The sequence below is a fragment of the Nilaparvata lugens genome, chromosome 5 (assembly GCF_014356525.2).
Source record: "Nilaparvata lugens isolate BPH chromosome 5, ASM1435652v1, whole genome shotgun sequence".
NCBI classification, from domain to species: domain Eukaryota; kingdom Metazoa; phylum Arthropoda; class Insecta; order Hemiptera; family Delphacidae; genus Nilaparvata; species Nilaparvata lugens.
In genome coordinates, this window is record NC_052508.1 from 29,718,360 (window position 1) to 29,738,286 (window position 19,927).

The 19,927-nt window shown below is 34.0% G+C and overlaps 1 protein-coding gene across 1 annotated transcript in view; it reads right to left on the reverse strand.

Moving 5' to 3' along the window:
* LOC111058872 overlaps positions 1 to 19,927 on the reverse strand; it is a 69,001-nt gene that overhangs the window by 35,022 nt on the left and 14,052 nt on the right. The window contains exons 2-3 of the mRNA XM_039428108.1: positions 5,492 to 5,522; positions 97 to 350 (exon numbers count right to left, since the gene is read on the reverse strand). Coding sequence (XP_039284042.1) covers positions 97 to 350; positions 5,492 to 5,522 — 285 coding nt within the window. The remainder of the gene's footprint in view (positions 1 to 96; positions 351 to 5,491; positions 5,523 to 19,927) is intronic.

Genomic DNA, 19,927 nt, shown 5'->3' on the forward strand with positions numbered 1-19,927 from the left:
ACAACTATAACAAGTAATAATATCAAGAATAATAAGTATCAATTTGCATAACTACTAATAAATATCAAATTTTGGATGAATAATAATGCTACTGACATTCCTCTTGAGCACCCCACAGCGAGTGAAGTCGTTGACGAGTAGGTTGTAGGTGTGATGGGTCGGATCAGTGGCGTCAGGTCTGATTTGACACGTCAGGTCGGTGAGAGGGTCGACGGCTCTGTCATCTGCGAATAACGGTGATCCCTTGAAGCTCTCTGGTTTGCGTAGTTTCGCCGATATTGAGTCCCTCGTTCCCACCAAACCCTTTCCTGAGCGACCCTCGTTTGTGAATGTGCACTGGATTTCAGAAACTGCAAAACATTATCATCGAATCAAATTCAGTCATCTACCCAAAGTTGGTATTTTAGTTCTTGAAATTCTAGGAGATTCCACTGTTTGAAATTAGCTCTGATTCATAAATATATTAAAATAAGTTTTGATAGGATCATGAGTGATCGGCAAAGAAATGATAACAATATATACTGTACGTCTAACTTTTTTTGAATAAAACGAATAATTGCCAAAAAAGTAAAAAAAAATAAAAAATTGCAGAGAGAATAATTACAGTAATAATTACACTATTTCATATCCAATATGATTTATGATTTGTTACAGAATCGTTATGCTGAGTTTGATTCATCCTGGAAACATTCTGATGAATAGGGGTGGTAATCCATTACGAATAATAGGCAAAAAGAATAAATAACACTATTTTATATTCAATATGATTTATTATTGGTTGCGGAATCGTTATGATGATGATGATTCATCATGGAAGCATTCTGATGTATAGGGATAGTTCTAAAATAGTAAGGAAGAGGAAAGTTCCCTGGAAGATTTAATGTGTTGACAAACAATTACAATACATAAGAGCTGAGAAACTCTCGAACCGAAACAGCTTGAAGAATAGTGCTCTGCTTATCAATTCATAGTACCGTAAATTTCAAATTAATTCATAGATCATTGGAAAAATATTTCATCGAAAAAGAACTCTCAAATGAACATTGAGAATATATTCTCTGAAAGTTATCGTGTATTTTACTTATATATTCATGTGTCTTATAAATTTTATAATCTGTTTTAACCAATTTCTTGTGAGTTCATTTATCTAAGGTACCTCAGAATTGGAGTATTGTTCTTCATCAAAAACGTTATTCCACGGATAGAAACGAACAATTTTATAATGAAGAGAGCTCTGAAAACACACATTGTCAATTAAAAATTATTGCATAACTAATTATCAGCAACACTGGATTCCCATGAGAAACAATTTCAACACTCAGTGATCAAGAAAAACGTTTCAAATAGAGAGTGAATTTATAGATAAATCGTTGAATTAGTGATGAAAAGGGTGAATTTCAAGCTGAATAATGTTCACAATCACTTCACGGAAACGTTGGGCCTGTTTTGATTCAGACTCAATTGATTAGAACCCAACTAGAGTTACGGTCCCATTCTTCAGCTGATTCAAAAGAAGGCATGACATGACAGTTCACTCTTTACATCAATTAGCGCGGAAACGGGGTTCAACTAGTTTATTGATGTCTCTCAAAAGCAGGTCATCATTTTTTCATTGGGACCAGTTAAATCTCATCATAACTCACTTGTAGAGTGTTCAAAGGATATTGTTATCCTATTTTGATCTGCTGGTTGACTTCCATTTACTATTTATGTGGGTGGAGACACTATACACAGTACTTGAAATAGAAAGAGTGTAAGGAGAATGTGAATTAAGAAATGAATTGATTATCATCTCCCCGCCTTTCAATTTCCAAACAATTTCAAACCAAAAAATTCAACTGACTCTAACTCAATTCAAATCAAATTTATCATATTTTACTCGTTACTTCCAGCATTTAATGTCTTTCACGCTATTCCTCAGCACAGTCAGAATTCTTATTGCACTAGTGCTACTACTACTACAAAAGAAGTAGAACACGTGTCACACTAAATATGACAAATAGAAATATATTTCTTGAACAATATTCTTCCCAATTCAGATTCCTCTGCTATTGCGGTACATTACCGGAACTGCTCAGCATAATGGCATTTCTGAATGGAATATAATGACGTCTAGAGCCGCTCAATAGAAATCTGTAGCGAAATCTTGTTACGGTCTACTCATTCATAGATAACAGCCGGCTCAAATGCAACGTTAATATTAGATTAATGTGGAAGTGGCCTCCTCAGTCATCAGAGCAGACATAACGCTCTACAATTGGAAATTTGATTATTTCAAAGTAACTATAACGGATCAGTGAGAAGCTGAGGAGGTTAGATAGTGTTATTTATTTTTTTAATTTTATTTATTTATATTTTTTACATAGAAGCACTGTTCTATTTACAACACTAATGTTTTGTATACATCTAACAAGTCTAGATTGAGCGAATGGATTCGTTTTCCCCAAAAAATCCGATCTAATTCAGCAATAGACACAAGACATAAACATTTACTATAATGGAAATGAAAATAGATTCTGTAAATAGGATGAATGGGAGCTTGCAAAGGTTGAGAGAGTAGTGTAAGGAGAGAAAAAAGTGAAAAGTTTGAGAGTTCCACCTGAACATAAAATATAATAATTATACAGTATAATAATATTGATTACATAAATTGTTTAGGCTACATATCGCATTATCATTTTGCAAGAGGGAATAACAAAATATAAGCATCATTTTCCAACTTCATTAGTGACTTTTAGGAAAGTTTTTTCAGGTCAAAAACTGGAGCAGTGGCCTACTATGAATTTCCCATGATTATCATTATTATGATTGTATGTGAGAAAACTTCAATTTAAATGAGAGATTCTACGCTTATAAACGAATCATTTATACAATTTACGGGAACGCTTATCAAAAATTATCTTTCTACATCGGAAAGTTATACTCATCCTTGTCAGAAATCAATCAGCTACTGGACTAGATTCAGAAACCCAAAAAAGTAAAATTGATTCTCACAATCAATTGATACTCACATGGAGAAGGAAAGTGAATCGAGTGTGCGAGAGATAAGGATTTTTGAGTTCTTAGAAACCAGTTTCACCAAACAACTCCAAAAGTAGCTGGTTTATTTTCACTTTCTTCCATGAAAATATTCTATTATTTGGTGACATCGATTTCTATTAACGAAACAAAATTGGCAATAAAAAGTTGACTCACTACACATAATATAGAATTAATTCTTGGCCCCAAACTGTATTTTGTAAAGTAGATCATTAACTCTCTTGTAAATCAAATCTTGTATTGTGCCAATCCTGACTCAGACAAACGCGAAATCCTAACCGCTATAGAGAACTGCTTATGTCTTAAGAATAATTATGTTGGAATAATAATAAAATACAATTCAAAGATTTTTATTCTTATACAAACTTTTTAAAAAACAAAAATTCCTGTACAATCTGCTATTGGTTGCACAGTAATCAATTGAACAAAAATAGCTTGGAGAAGTTACATTATTGATAAATGCAACAAAGATTATCAAACAACACATTCGCACTATCATATAAACATGAAATTCTCAGTAGGGCCGAATATATTCGGAGACTGAGAATAATCTAGAGAATGCATTTCTAATATTCAAATCGCTCGTTTATCAAAATAAATTGATAGTTTCTGAAAGTTGGGAAAAAATCAACCAAACTCCGAATAATGCTTTGACGATTTCTGTCAACAGTAAGACAGTATTAAATTTCAATCACTGTCTCTTTCTTCAAAAACGCGTCTTCATTTATGGTCTAATCACAGTAGCACTTTAGAAAGAAAACGAAACGTTAAACTATGAATTAAATTGAACTAAATAAGTATATTATTTATTCAAGTGTACCCACACAGGGTAGCTTATGGGGAACACATTATAGAAATTATGAAACAATATTGTATTTGCTTTTTGGGATGTATTTGATTGCTTATTTATTTTTTTGATGAAGAATAAATGAAGATTTCCCAATTCAGATTATTATTAATCAGAGAAAACAACCATTATTGAACTCTTTCATTATTATGATTTTAAAGTGATTTTAATAATTGGTCAGAATTAATATTACACAATTGAGAAGAAAACTCCAAAATTCCCTAGAACGTAAAGCTCTTGTGGTAAGGAGTTATAGAAGAGTAGTTGAGATTTGTTGGATTATTTATTAAGGTAAAGAAATGATGTAACTACTGATTCAATGAAATTACTTAAAATTGCCTGTTATGTGGCAGTGCTTTTAATTGTTGAACCTTTACTCGAAGACATCTCAAAACGATGGTTTCCAAATTCCTGATTTATTGCAATAAATAGCTTCTACCAGTGAAAGTAATTTTTTTCAGCTCAATAAAGTACAGCTCTATTTAGGAGACGATACCTGAGCTATCAACAGATGAATTGTCCTGTAGTAATCTGGTTTCACAAGAAAGGATAATTATTTTTTAAGTGCAGCACCTTGTTTCCAAACTTGGGTATCCTGAAGCAAAAGCATCCGTGACTGTCAAAGCAGATGATTTTCGGTAATTTATCTATTTCAAGAGAAATAAATGTTCAAACACGTTATACGTAATACGAACGTATTTCGTATCCAGATAGTTTCATCGTATTTTTATTTTCTATTGTTTGTGAGGAGTGAGTGGAGAATTTTTAATCAGTGGTTTTAAAAGAAAAGTACAACGTTATGACACAGTCTGAATAGAAATATTTTGAATTCGTTAGAGGACGACATTAAATGTTAAACGACATTATTTTTTCAATCGACAGAAAGCTTTCGTGGAATCGTCAGTTGAAGTGATGGAGTAATGTATGCGGTTATTCAATCAAGAATGGTATACATATTAACAAAGAGAATGATAATAGGGCGTTACATAGAAAATACAGGAAGTTTAGATTCACGAGAATTTGGATTGAAGAAAATTTAGATTCAAGATAATATAGATTCTATTTTTTGTGGTATAAAGTTAGAAAAATCTGAGTTTCCAGCAAACGTCTCTGGTATCATGGAACTTGGAAATTGTAAAAACATAACAGTCCGTGTTAGTAGGGTTGCATACATGCCCCCAAACTTTTAAAACTACCAAGTTACGTCACAGTTTGTATCGAAATACTTTTCATTCTCAGGCTGAAGGTGATAATCTACAAAATTAACTTCCTCTTTGACCTCAGAATTCATTATTAATTTCAATATACGAGTAGTATGAGAAAATTACTCTTTAATACAGTAATTGTATAACGAACTCACTTTTGTGAGTATAAGGTGATCAAACACTTTACCTACTTGAAAGATTTCTGATACTATTCTGTGGAATTATGGGCAAATCCTGTAATATTGTTGAATATTATTTCGCGGTCCACGTTAATATTCAACTCAATATTCAAAAATGATAATTTCTGATATGGCGTAAAATTGTGTGAACAAGGTCTCAAATATCTGTTATCTATAAATCTGAGTAATTGAAAGGATTCAAAATGAAATTGACAACTCACCGTCATAGTCTTGAGCTGTGGTAATTAACACCTGAAACATTAAGAATACCTCAGTTAGAACGGAACGTTTTGTGGAGATCAATTGAATTATAAAAATAAGATAACTTAGTACATATTGGGTCTGCTAAATGAATTACTATTGAGAATATAATCAATACTTTCAATCTACTACAGTATCTAGTATTCTCCTTTCTGTGTGTTTGCATACTACGAGTTATACTATATTACCACACTATTTAGTACGAATCACATCAGTGTATCATCAATAAGCTGTTGATATCTTCAAGTCCATGACTCCCATTTTCAAGGTAAATGACTCTTGATTCATTCCCATAGATTTGGAAAAGAGTGAAGTTACATGTCCATTTGATTGACTACAATTCCTTGGTCGATTAACTCCTCAAGAATAGCACCCCTCACCCCTGTGCAGTCAGTAGCCTACGGAAGAAGAAATCATTGACACAGGATGCCGGAGACCACAGAGTACTCAGGCCTCTCACCTCGAGGCAAAAAGCTTCTGATTGTCATCAGAGGTCAAATTCAAGGCAACTTCAAGGCAATCTCAGTGCTAGAGATGATTATTTGACAAACTTTCAGGAACAAGGAAAAAATTATCAAACAAGCGGAATGTATTGACCAGTATTTGAATTGTTTAGTTATTATTTATGCACCTTATAAATATTTTGTGTGGAGTGGTCTTGGGGATTTAGTTCTAGCACCCTGGAATTCCAGGGTTTGAGGCCAGATATTTTGATTACAAGCTCTTAACAATATCACTCCTGTGTTATCGGATGGGCTAGTAATTTGTCGGTCCCGGCTGAAGTGAAACGGTTGTGAATCGTGAGGCCTTAAATTCAAAATTCAGGCTGGAAGGGACTTCCAGGTGTAAGGGTCTGCCCATCAACAAAAACAACAAAAATCCATACCAATCTACTTTTTTCATTCCATTTTTAAATTTTCACTTGGGCTACATCAGTCACTTCCATTTGAATCAGAAAAGTCTTATGGAGAAATTGAATAGATTCAACTACACAGAAGCAGTATATAAGTAGTGGAATTGAGCAAATCTATTATCATTAGCATAATTATAATGTTCCATTAGTTGGGAAATTGCAGAATATAGATAAGAATCGTAACAACAACCAAACATGTAAAGATCATTCGAGTAATCGCACCAATAAATTAGTTATTGGTTTTCTTTTATCAATCATTATGCTGTTTAAATTCATCTCTTTTCTGTATAGAGCTACTTTTTATAGAAATGAAAAAAAAATAAAAATCTCAGTACCCTTTTCGAATTATTTAATCACAACACTATTTAATCGTTTGTAACAGCTGTGCCTAGTGGAAAGTTGTGTGTTTATTTTTGGCTTCAAAATTTTCTGAAATAACTTAATTTATTAAAATTGCGGTGATATTAAGTGCAAAATTTGACTATAATTTGGTATTTTAATCATTCTAAATTCAAAATTTCTAGCTAATATATATTCTTGGACAGAACTTTGAACTTTAAATTTCATCAAAAAGAACATAACCTATTTTTTCGGACATTTTATTATTTATCAAAATTTGGGAACAGAATAGTTTTGGGCTATGCCTGTTGTTCTATCCCGATCATATTCATATGATTTGTAATTATATCAACGAATAAATAAATAAATAAACATATTTCGGACATTGACACCATTTTCAAGTGATATTATAAAATGCAGCGGTATTTATTTATTTACTTCATATCACTTGAAAATGGCATCAATGTCCGAAACATGTTGTGATTAAATAATTCAAAAAGGGTACTGGGATTTTTATTTTTCTTTATATTGTTAAATTTATCTTTCTACGAATTCGGATTCTTACGAGCAGTTCAAAATAAAACACAATTCTAACGATAACATCCCATTAGTCTCCAACAAAAAAAAAATCAACTAAGTAATGTCACCTCCAAAAACATCCGCTGTGATGACAGATTTCTGAATTGATAAGTATATTCAAATATATATTTAATATATAATGAATTCAACTGATATCAATACATTTTCATAATCATTTCATCAGCAAACAACTGTAGAGCTTGAGAACCTTCAGATCACTTCCTCATGTATTCATCCATTGAGCATTAATCACATAACATTGTTAAATTTATTTCTTGTCCATCATTGTATAATTATTGGAAAAGTCTATATTCATTAAGACGAATATATTCATATTCTCTTAATTCATTAAGAGATCGCGGACGTCTCAGGAAGAAATGAGTTGATTTTAAAGGTACAGAGGTCCCGAAAAGGCAGTAATGCCTAACCCGTGAAAGAAGGAGGAGAAGACCATTCATTAACATACCGCGAACAGAGTGAATGACATTCGGAATCGTGGAATCGCACTGTGGTGGACAACTCAATAATCATCAATGATATTGTTCATGGATGACGACAGTATTTTTGCTGTTCTTAAAATCTGTGGAAATCATTGACCCGATTCTCACACCACAATGTATTTGAAATCCATAACAGTTCCCAAAAAAATTATTGATTTTTTTGCTGTAACTAGGCTTCATAGAAATACAATTTTATTATTTTTTACTCATCGCAGTCATTTCGATCCGTTATGGGTCTCAATGATGCACCTTGGGCATGCTACTTGGGTTTTGGGCCGAATCATTCACGGTATTGTGGAATCATTCATGACCTGACTTATCAGCAAGGAATTAGAAAAAGTAGTTGAATAAATCCTTCCTCAACCTCCTTCAAGAATTTGTGGGATCAGAACTGTCTGTTTTCAGAAATTTTTGAAGAAAACACAATATCCAAGTCGAATCTAATTTAGGTGGATACATCACTTGCTCTGCCCATGTTATAGGGCAAAATGCTGGTACCTTTACTTACAGTTATGTGTAATTGGAAACATTAGTTAGGCTCGAGTGAAATTTCATTGAAATAATTTGAGCCAGTTCAAACTATTTCTCCGCACAGTAACATAAATTCTTCCCAATTTCAAACAGAGAAGAATGATGTTGTGCATTTGGAAGAATTCATTTCATGGATGTCCAATTTGAGCTAAACGTTTCTCAATCTTTATATTATCATTCTAATCGTATGTGCAGATGCTCGCCAAATTCGCTTTTTGTATGCGGATAACATATAGTTTGTCACGTCTAGTTCATGGAGAATAATGATTTTGAAAAGAAAATGGGAAGTAACTGAGAACTGGCCAGAAACCAAACACATCAGTGAAAATCGTTGTTAATAATTCAATAACGGAAGAAATTAATTATCATTTTATAACAACTTTTACCTATATGAACCACAATCGTGGACCATTCCTAACAAGTTCTCCAGAATGATCTTTCTCTCTTTGAAATTGTGTTGCTGAGAGAGCGAAAAATTTGAAGGCATACTATTACATAAATTTTTCAACTCCAATAAATATAAATAGCATGAAAATTTTTCCACAAAAAAATGAATTGAACATTCCCCTTGGCATTAAATCGTTAGCTAACACGCGCGACAAAATAATATGACAAAGAATCACGTTTATACAGGCTGGGAGTGTTGAAAACTTCAGTTATTTTTAATTATCATTGTCGTGAACTTTGGGTCAGTATCTAAATTCGTACTGCTTTAAAAATTAGAAATTCTTCTAAGGAATAACAGAAAAGTCATAAAAATGAAGAGTTGATAATGCTCTTCACACTTTATTTGTTGCAAGTCGTGACATCTCATAATGGAGAAAGAATATTTGATTACTGGAGAACAGTAATGTTATTACGCAGTATCACTTCCATTATTGTTGGCCTACTACAAGCACTGTATACTGAGCAAACTATCAAACGATAATAGAGATAGAGTCCTGAGAATTCTCTGCCACAGTGAAAACATTCATTCATTCACTATTCTACGAGTAATATTGATTCAATCATTTCCAAACAGTTGTACCAATTACAAGTACCAAATATAAGTAGTACCATTTACTACCTACCTACCTACCTTTATTACTACCTACTTGTAGTAATAGTAGGTATTGGCCCACCTCTCTCACTAATACCAATCACGCATCTCCACCAAATTCAGCAAAATTTAGGACCCCAAAGATATGTTTTCAAACCCCATCCCCCAAGAATTTTTGATGCAGTTTCCCTGTCGGAACATCTCCATACTAACATTCCATATTCTTCTCTGGAGGATCTCAGGGATATTAAAATGTAGTATTTTTGCTATTTTAGTGATACAAGTACGGATTTTTCAAATCCAATTTTGATTCATTCATGCAGAATATCACTTGGAAAAACGTTAGGATTCAAGGAAAATGTGATTATCAATTTCCACAAAATAGTGAAACATGAAAACAAATTAACGGGTAATCGAAAACTCACGGTACCGTTAGTCATTGTTAAAAATTCCAACTCAACTACAAGTAGGTAGTAATAAAGGTAGGTAGGTAGGTGGTAATAGTATGTATTGGGTGGGAACGCCTGAAGTATGGAAATATGTCACAGGAGCTGAAGCCCGAAATCCTGAAGACCATGATTACAAAACTTCATCAGAGAATGCTTCATGAGCTCCTAGGAATGGCTCGTTTCAGCTTCTAACAAATTCTGGATTAATGATTAAGTTGCAATGGAATGTTCGAATGAAATTGTCTGAGTAATTATTGAGAGAGGAAATAACTAAGTAGGCCTATCCATCTAAACGAACACTGCTGTAAACTATTCTACAGAACATAAACAAATCACTTTATTCCAAACTAGTTTTTCTGTATGATGTATGACAAGCAAGCAATACAGACAGCAAGCATTACCGCTCAAATCAATACTGTTTTACCGATTGAATCAAGGGTGACATCCTTCTGTCTCACATTAAATAAAATCACCGACCAATTAACCTAAATAATAAAAGAGGAAAATAACGGGTCGGGAAGACAGTACTAGCAGTTTGCAGTAGTCCTGAAGGATTCTTCACTAACAAAGCAATTAGCGAGGGGAAACCATGGTTGAGTGGTTTTGCTCTTGTTTTGGCACCCAACACTACCACAAGTATAACGGCTGTCTTTGCTGAACATCGATCGACAAGCAGCAAGCAACGCCAACGTTAATAGTTAATAATAGCCTAGGCAATGATTTCCTTCCAGAGAACAAGAAAACTGGCTTTTGTGCACAGATTATCCATCAAAACAAGCAGCCGTGGTTATGGTTAGTGCAAGTTAAAACTGATACGCTTCAGCAAATATGGCGGTCTCCATAAGCGGTTGGTATTTTGATCCTTTTCTTCCTAATACACTTCAATAACTAGGCTAATTCTGATGCTGTGTTTCCTTTTCTTCGACATACAGAGTAAGCTTTACAGTAATTTCTTATGCATGAGAAAATAACGCATTCATTACAGCAATAGCCCACCGAGAACTCCGCACACCAATTACTGCATTATCAAACCTCTCAAGTTCAAGATAACAACTCGCATATGCAAGATGATGCTCCCAATCTATTAATTTTAAAGTCAAGAAGGAATACGTAAAATTCTTAGAAGAATACTTAGAATACTAGAATACTTGGAAGGAATGCTATTCCTATTATTCATCTATCATTGTTGATTAATTTTGTTGTCAATACAACTTCCCTTTTCTTCTCCTCTTCACCCTTCTCTCCTTACTTTTATACCCTCTACCTGCCTATTAGATGAGTAACCATGGTTGGCTAGGTATTTTTCCTCCTTTCTTTCTTTTCAGCACACCCCGCCATGAAGCCTGTTTTTGTTTTCTATTAGAAATTTATTTGTGATTGTGATTTTTTGTGTTTGGATTTCTTTTATGTATATTGTATTGTGTTGATTTGAATAAAAGTATTGATAATTAGAAAAACTTTATCAATATAATCAAATATTTACAAATATAATATAAAAATGTTGTTAAATATTTACAGAACTGCAGTTTCGTGTTGAAACCAACACATCTTTACCAATAAATCTCCAACTACAGTCCTATGAATTTGATTGATGAATACGAATTGACAGTAGAAAAATTCGGCCATATGAATAAAAACTGAGCATATGCTCATAAGCATGAGCATGGAGCATAAGGTTTTGCTCGTGAGCATTAGGTAGAAGCATAAGCATTTGCTCATTTTTATAAGAATAAGCTTTAACTTATACTCTTACCTTATGCTCCTGAACTCTAGAGCAAATGCTTACGTATTTTGAAATTTTTAAGATTTTTCATCAGCTGATTTTCCTTACTTTGTTTTTATAGTAAAAGGTTAGAATGTGCTACTCACGTAAGCGCTAAATATGCAAGTATAGACACTGCTTGTGTTTAGTCGTCTACTCTGTTCTCTATCTATGAATTGAGTTTTAGGTTAGTTGAGTTGAGTTCTGAATTTTAAAATTAAAAAAATTTTTAGCGTGAAAAATGTCATCTCTATAATAATCTTCAATTATTGCATAATCTTATAATCTCAATAGCCTTCGTATAATCGTCTACACTCTCGTCTTCTTAAATGACTATTTCCTATTCTGTGATGGCTATCTTTATATCCGATAGGTATCTTTTGTATTTATTCTTTTGTGGGAATAATGATATATTATCATGGTTGAATCTAAGAAGAGTTTTATAGTTCTCAACTATTGGTTGTGATCGTATCTGGTATAGTTTTCTCTTACTCACACGAATTAGTTGAGCCATTTTACTATGAGCAAAAGGTGAAAAGCTGCTCTAGACTAGACTCACTTTTTTTGAAGCATTTCAAAAGTAGAGCAAATGCTCCAGTTTATTCACACAAATTTGAGTATAAGCTTTTACTTTTGAGCAAATGCTAAACTATTTTTTTATGAGCATGAGCAAAAGGTTTTGCTCACGTTTATTCATAGAAAATGAAGCATATGCTCAATATTTTAGAAGTATAAGCAAATGCTCAACTTCATTCATATGGCCCATTTTCTCTATCTCTTGATAATACTATTATTTCGAGATTGCTCTATTAAGTTACTCAAGATATTTTTAATTTCTTATACATTTCTCCAAAATTATTATTAAAATAAGGAACACAAAAATCCCCACTTTTTGCAATTAAAATCATCCCCTTTTTTGTCAAGAAAATCACCACTCATATTTCTCCACAACTCTGCATTAGCTACGGTACTGTGATTCTTGTGAAATGGAATTGGTACATCAATGGAGTTCATAACCACTCAGGTTTATAAGCATTCTGAAATTTTTAGTGAGCGAGCCATCGAAAATAATTTGTGTTCAACAATATAGAATCACTAGCGACTGGCAAACAGCATTGCTGCCTGCTGACTGCTCCGATCACAGATCTGCATGAATAACCGCGACTCTGAATATCCGTTGACTTCCTGTTACTTGTGCAGGTCTCCGACACCGGTCTCAGGTCTCAGATACCTCGCGTCCGTCCCGCGCCCCCGCAGCAAGAACCTAGTGAGTTGAAGCGTTGTATTTCGGCAGCTGCGATTTCCGATGCCTTCTGTCGTTCGCAGGTGACAAATGACGGTGTCAAAGCATCAGCAGCAGCAAGGGTTGGGAGGGGGAGAGCGAAGAGAACGCGCGGCGTGGCGCACCAGAAGCGAGACGCGACTCGGTTCATCGCCGCTCTGCCTCCAAAAACCAGCAAAAAAGCAACCAAACTCAAAGAAAAAGAAAGCTGGTGATACTAAGGGGAAGATAATGCGTGCAAAGCAATTGAAGAAACGCGATAGAAGAGGTAAAAGTCAACATTTTGAATCGTCGAAGGACCGTTTGTTTGGATCGACATCAATCTCGATATGGAGCGAAGAATATAGAATGCGATAGTAGGCTTAATGAGATTACAATCGAAGCACATGTGTTTTATGATTTTTATTATGTGTTCTGTTTAGTTGTGTTATTATGATTACCTGTTTCTTAATCTATCTAATGCTTCATTGAGTATTGCTGTTCCGCAGTTCAGAGATAGAGAAAAAATATCTTGAGATGCGACCTCGGGTCGGATGGCATGGATTTTCACTTTGATGGAAGAATTCTTTAGATTCCGCGAATAATCTCATCAATAATATCATAAACATGATATTTTCGCGGGAAAACTGTGATTGAAGAACTTATTCTGTCCAATGATTATCAAATTTGCTCCAATTGAAAACATTGAATTTAGATACTTAGAATATCGTGAAAAATATGAAGCAATTGGTTTTTGTGGGCGAATGCCTCCGATTTCCCAAAATATTCATCCTTCTCCTTTTACCGAGAAAACCATGCTTGTCTTGCACAATAATATTGTACAGTTTTTGGTCAATATTTTATACTTATGGGGGAGTGATCCACTGGTGTTTTAGAAAATATTTATAATAGTTTATAATATTCACCACGTTATCACTCTTCTGTTCTGCGCATGGATACTGCTTGAAAATCGTTATGCAATGCTTTATCTTAGATCGCCTAAAAACCATGCTAGTACAAAAATATTCTCTTGCATATTCCTACGGACGGCACAAAAATATTACTTTATCCTCCTCATTGCCAAAATCTCCCTGCCATTTTTGAACATATTATGATGCACTTCAATTTTGCATTCTCATCATAGAGAGACAGAACATTAGTTTCTGATTTTGATTGCATCTTCAAATGTGTATCAATCTGGTGTTCAATATGGAATCAATTTCAATACAGAACAATCATTTTCCTTATATCAAATAAGTTAGGAAGACCCTCATTCCTTTCTACAGCGAAGTATTTTAAGAGAGATAATAGCTTTATTATATATGGGACCTTGTTTGAGTTATTCATACACATAACTGTTTGAAGCCTTTTACATAGCGAGAAAGTGAGATCATAGGAGTCTAACGATTAGAATCTGTAGACCAAAGTTGCGGTAAACTTCATTCAATCGTTATGATGAATTGAAATAGACATTATTTATGATCAGCGCTCTAACGGAGCACGGTTATTGCCCTTACATCATTGCCCTTACATCATCGATTCTCTCTACACTACATAATCATTAAGGACGATGGAAGATGATTCATACATTTTAAACTGATGGAACTGTAAAACTGGATGAACATTATTGCTTAATTATTAGCATGATTTTATGCTCAACGCTTCGAGTTTCCAATTCTCTCATAAGTTGGTCGGATTTTTGAACATAAGTTCTCTTGTACGTTGAAATTTCAGTCCCCTGCAGATTTCTCTTGTTGAAACACCTAATAATGTTCTACAATCTTACTCCACCGACGTGAAATATGATTATTCCTCTATTGTAAGACTTGATCAATTTATATAAAACATAGACTGGGAAATTTTGAAATATTTGAAAGATCAATCCAAGAGAGTAGAAAAAGCAAATTGCAACAGAATAGAAGGTTTCAGATATATAAGAACTCTATCGATTGAATACAGAAAGACAGTAAGATAGATTCTCTTCATAATAGTAGTCGCAAAAAAAAGGAATTAATAGAACAAAGAGCCTAATAGAAACTTAATCAGGTATATACATAAACCAGTGATTACATAGATAATGCTGTTTTAACTGGTTCCTATCTTCAAATGAAGCCCTTGCATGCAAAGACTAGGAAGTAGTCATACTGCTAATGAAGTAGCAGTAGATGAATGAAATATTCAATGGAGAATGAGATATTCTTCATTGATAATCAACAAGAGAATGCAAGTATTTGAGAAAAACTTGATTAAATTGGAAAATTCTTAAGCTGCGTTTACACAAACGTTAATAACAAAATGTTAATAACTTAATCCTAGATAATAACTAGGATTAATAACTAATCCTAATAATTAATCCTAATCCTAGGATTAATAACTTAATCCTTATAGATTCTATTAGATTGAACATAACTTATCATACACATGATGAAGATATGTGTTTGTCAAGTTCCGTTCAATTTAATAGAATCTATAAAGATTATCATTTACAGTTTATAACTTTGGTGTAGACCCAGCTTTATTGTATAAATGCCAAAGATTTCAACGGCATCAAGCCCGGCCACACTCATCATTCAGCGTTTCGATACTACTCATGATGGACATGTAAGCCGTTGTCATTACTGTTCATAATATTATCATGTGATTGGATCGGAGTGGAATCAGAAAGCTGCAAGAGTGTGGCCCGGGCTGAGTTTGTCGAAAAATGCAAATGGAAGTTGATCCTCCACTCATAATTTATTCTAAAACATTCAACATCCTTCCTCCAAGATGATAAACTTCTACGATGAATCACTAGATCTATTAATATCATAATAATATCGTTGGAGGGATCAATATTTTTATAGTAAAAGATACCGTTAATTCTCGCATTATTCGTCTTTGATTTAATTCGACGAATATACGTACGGTACCTTCACCGGTTTAGCAAGTGGTCCGTAACTCTACTGTTAACACAAATTCTCGGACTCGCAGATAGAATCCTATTTTCATTTATGATATTCGGTTTATCAGCCACCTTGTATTGGCCTGGAATCTTTGAGATCGTCGAGGATTTGCAAGTGTAAGTGAATTGTGCCACCCATCATTATTCAATTAGCGATACGATGAGATGATGGCTGTTTTCAGTAACTAAGAATAAGAAGGACACGTTACCACTCGTAGATTGGTCTATCATCAGAGGTGGTTTTCCGGTTCTGTTGGCTTTTGTAAATCAGGTTCAATCAACAGATGCTTTCAGCGAAGCCCATAACTCGGAAAGCTGTTAAGGAGTTAGAAGATCGGCCGGCATCTCTCTGAATCACTGCCTGGCTTATCGATTCAATTTATAATAATGATAGGAACGGATAATCAAAGTAGAACAGAGAGAAAGGAGCATTTTGACGTAACGGAAATACTGAAACCCATTAGACCGTCAGCTGGATAAACGATGAAATGTAATAATTGAGTCTAGGAGATCATGTACCAGTAGTTAACGTTCAGGTTTTCTCTCAAATGACTCACGCAGACTACCATTCTTGCTATTATAAGTGAGATCATCAACTATTTTATAAAATTGACCTATTTCAAAAATTACTACAAATAGATAAAAGGATTTCTATTAAAGCCCAGGAGAACATGAGTATAGAGTCTTTTGAAATATTGAACAAAAAATAAGAAAAGTTTGAATTGCGAAACGTATTTTTGGGAAATCTTGGAAATGTTCCAAGTAGCATACATCTGAAGGTCCTACATGTTGTTGTGGAAAGTCAACAATTGATCATCTACATTTTTCTTTTACACAAGAAGCATATTAATTTTCGAAATCCAATAAAACACAAAAAACTGCTTATTTGAGGATTGCAAGTGATCTGTCACCTCATTGTTTTTCTTCGAAGTGTCAAGCGGATCTTTTGCCTTTTTGCTTTGTATTTGCGTAGGGTTTGCTACCTTTACGCTTGAACGTGTGGATGGAACTTTACGCTCCGATTATCAACAGTTTTCCCGTTTTTTACGTGTCGTAGACGGAGAGGCCATGACGGTACGGCACGTCGCAGCCAATGGGTGAGACTGAGAGCCGTTGAGAGAGAGAGAGAGAGAGACCACGTCGCAGCCAATGGATGAGAGCCGATAAGAGCACTTCTCTTCAGAAGACGCGTTTGCTTATGACAGAGTTAGTGAACGATTTAACTATTAATTCTCTCTCACTTGATCACAAACTTCCTCTAAAAAAATTACCTTTTCTTGGTTTTAGTCATCAATCCATAGTTTGGTTTAATTCATATCTTACAGATAGGAAACAATGTGTCTCTCTTGGAGAGAACAGGTCGAATCGGTTAAATGTTTCAAATGGTGTTCCTCAAGGTTCAATTTTAGGCCCTCTTCTTTTTACTTTGTATGCAAATGACCTCCCCTCTTCTATAAAATTTTCCAGTTGCCATACATATGCAGATGATCTTCAAATCTATGCAAGTTGTCCTATCACTGGACTAAATAAAACACGTACTGCAACTCTGTCCTCAATGACATTCAAGTTACACTCAATGATGAAATGCAGCGCTGCCAAAATTATTGTGTACGTTTTGTTTACTCTCTTGAATGCCATGCACATATCACCCCAGCACACATTGCTAGTTCTACCCTGAAACTTCCCGATCAGAGACGTTTCAGGATAATCAAACTTGTTAAGAGATACTTTAAAATATGGCAATCCTAATTATTTCAAAAATGATTTCAAATTTGTTTCCGATGGTAGGAGGATAGATGCTTCCCATACTAGAACTGGTGCAAATACTCTTAGGATACCGAACTACTATCTATTCTAAATCGTTCCTTGTCAGTGCTAGTCGTGAATGGAATAAACTTCCCAACTCTATTAGATGCATTGAGAGCCGAGCGGGCTTTATCTTGTCTTTGAAAAATATATTATAGAGAAAATGACTGAGTCTGTTCAACCCTAGAGCACTGCATGACAAATACTCTAATGTCCCTTCCCTTCCATTCTTCATTCCATTCATTCATCCATCTTACATAATATATATACATCATCTCATCTCAACATTTTATGTTCTTTAGTATTGTATATCGTCATTATTACTCAATAAATTTCTAAAATCTTAATTAAAATCCCAGCCTATAACGTTTGTTTCATTTATATATTTTGAATCATTAATGCAATATTGTTCCCACTATTACTCATTCTAATATCATCCATCTTATTCATCATATATGTACCGTATTTCATACCGTATTGTGATGAATACTATTATAAATCCTGAAACCTACATGAAACACTACTAGAAACATTAAAAATATATTATAAGGTTTTATAAAGTTCACTTTCAGGGGAGGTTTAGTATTCCTGGGATCAACTGAAGTTCATTGGTTTCACTATCGTCCCACTCAGGGTCAGTATTCTTATCTTGAACTATGAATTTACTTTCAGCATCACTAATGTCATTGAAATAGAGATCTAGAAGTCAATTTGTACATTCTTCGAAGTCTCTGTTCAAAATAAACATATTGACTGCTTGAATCCAATCACTATTGCATAAAAAGACGAAAAAAGGTACGTTAGTCGTGACCCTTGGGACCCAGAAACGTCATTTCACGAAAACATTAAGTCACAGAGCACTAACACTTCATATCTAGTTTAAGTGTCTACTGACATGAATTTATATGGGTCACAATGGACAGTAAAGCAAACGGAAGCAAAATTAAAACTAAAACAAAAAAATTGCCCGGGTCCCTGGTACCCGGGGTCACGACTAGAAGGTAAATCATATTATCACAACATGATCTTGATTCATGATGATCTTCCCGTTCTATGTTAGCCGCTTGGCCGACAATTTCGAAAACATAGGTCTGTAAAATGGATTAATATATAATTATTATTTGCCACCCTATTAAAATTTCTGGTCAGAAACCATCCCCAATATTCACACAGCATAATCCCAAAGTTTCATGCCGTTCTGTCAAGTAGTTTTCGAGTCTATATGGAACAAACAAACTACCGTAACACACGAACAGACATTCATTTTTATATATAATTATAAATTTATATATTTTAGTAAACAATATTATTTACATACATATTATGATCTATATTGATGAAAATATAGAGCAGAGTTGTTGATTACCAACTTTAATCAATAATTGATACTGTAAACACCCCGTGTTACCATGGTATTCTTCATTTTTTTATATATTTACTGAAATAAGTTAATATAGAATGAAATAATATTTCAGGAGTTGTTTTCAAGATATGTATTAACGTTTCACGTGAGAAAAAGTAAAAAACAAAAAATTTGAAAAACTTGGGCGTTTAATGGTTATTAATATTACGTTGTTTTGGGTAAACTACCGGGAAGCAGTTTTCAAATTCATAAATTATTTTTAGGCTCTACAAGTGGTTACCCGGCCAAAGGGAGTAGGGACAAGGGAGAAGCAGGGATAAGTTGAGAGTGAATTTAGCTGAGAGATAAGATAGTAAATAGCAGCGCGACCACGAAGCTAACTGCTCCCGATATCATATTACAAGTAATATTCTGATGAATATTGAATCTGCGGTAATTCCTTACTTGGAAATATTGCTTAGTTAGAATTTCTGATAAATTTCATAAATTAGTTTATACTTGGTTCAAATATGATTTTATTACCTGATGGTTTGAATCCGTATTTACATTTGCAGAAACATTGAATTGGAAAGGATTCATCCTTTCTTCAAGCTTTGCACTCTTTACTGTAGACTACAGTGGATAAGCATGAATATATATATATATATATATATATATATATATATATATATATATATATATTAATGCGTTTTTAAATAAAGTTCCTTCTCCATTTTTACTTTCTTCCGCACAGTGGTGACAAGAACTTAGAAATAATCATAGTGAAATTCGGGTATTGTCTCTCTGAATCATTGAGGAACAAAGAAGATGTTGGTAGGAAGAAAGCCTCGTTTAGAGCTGAAAACTGGGCCATTGAGGCGCTCGACGCTTGTGACATGTAGGCTGTGAAGAGAGCTCGAGAAAATCGACCCTG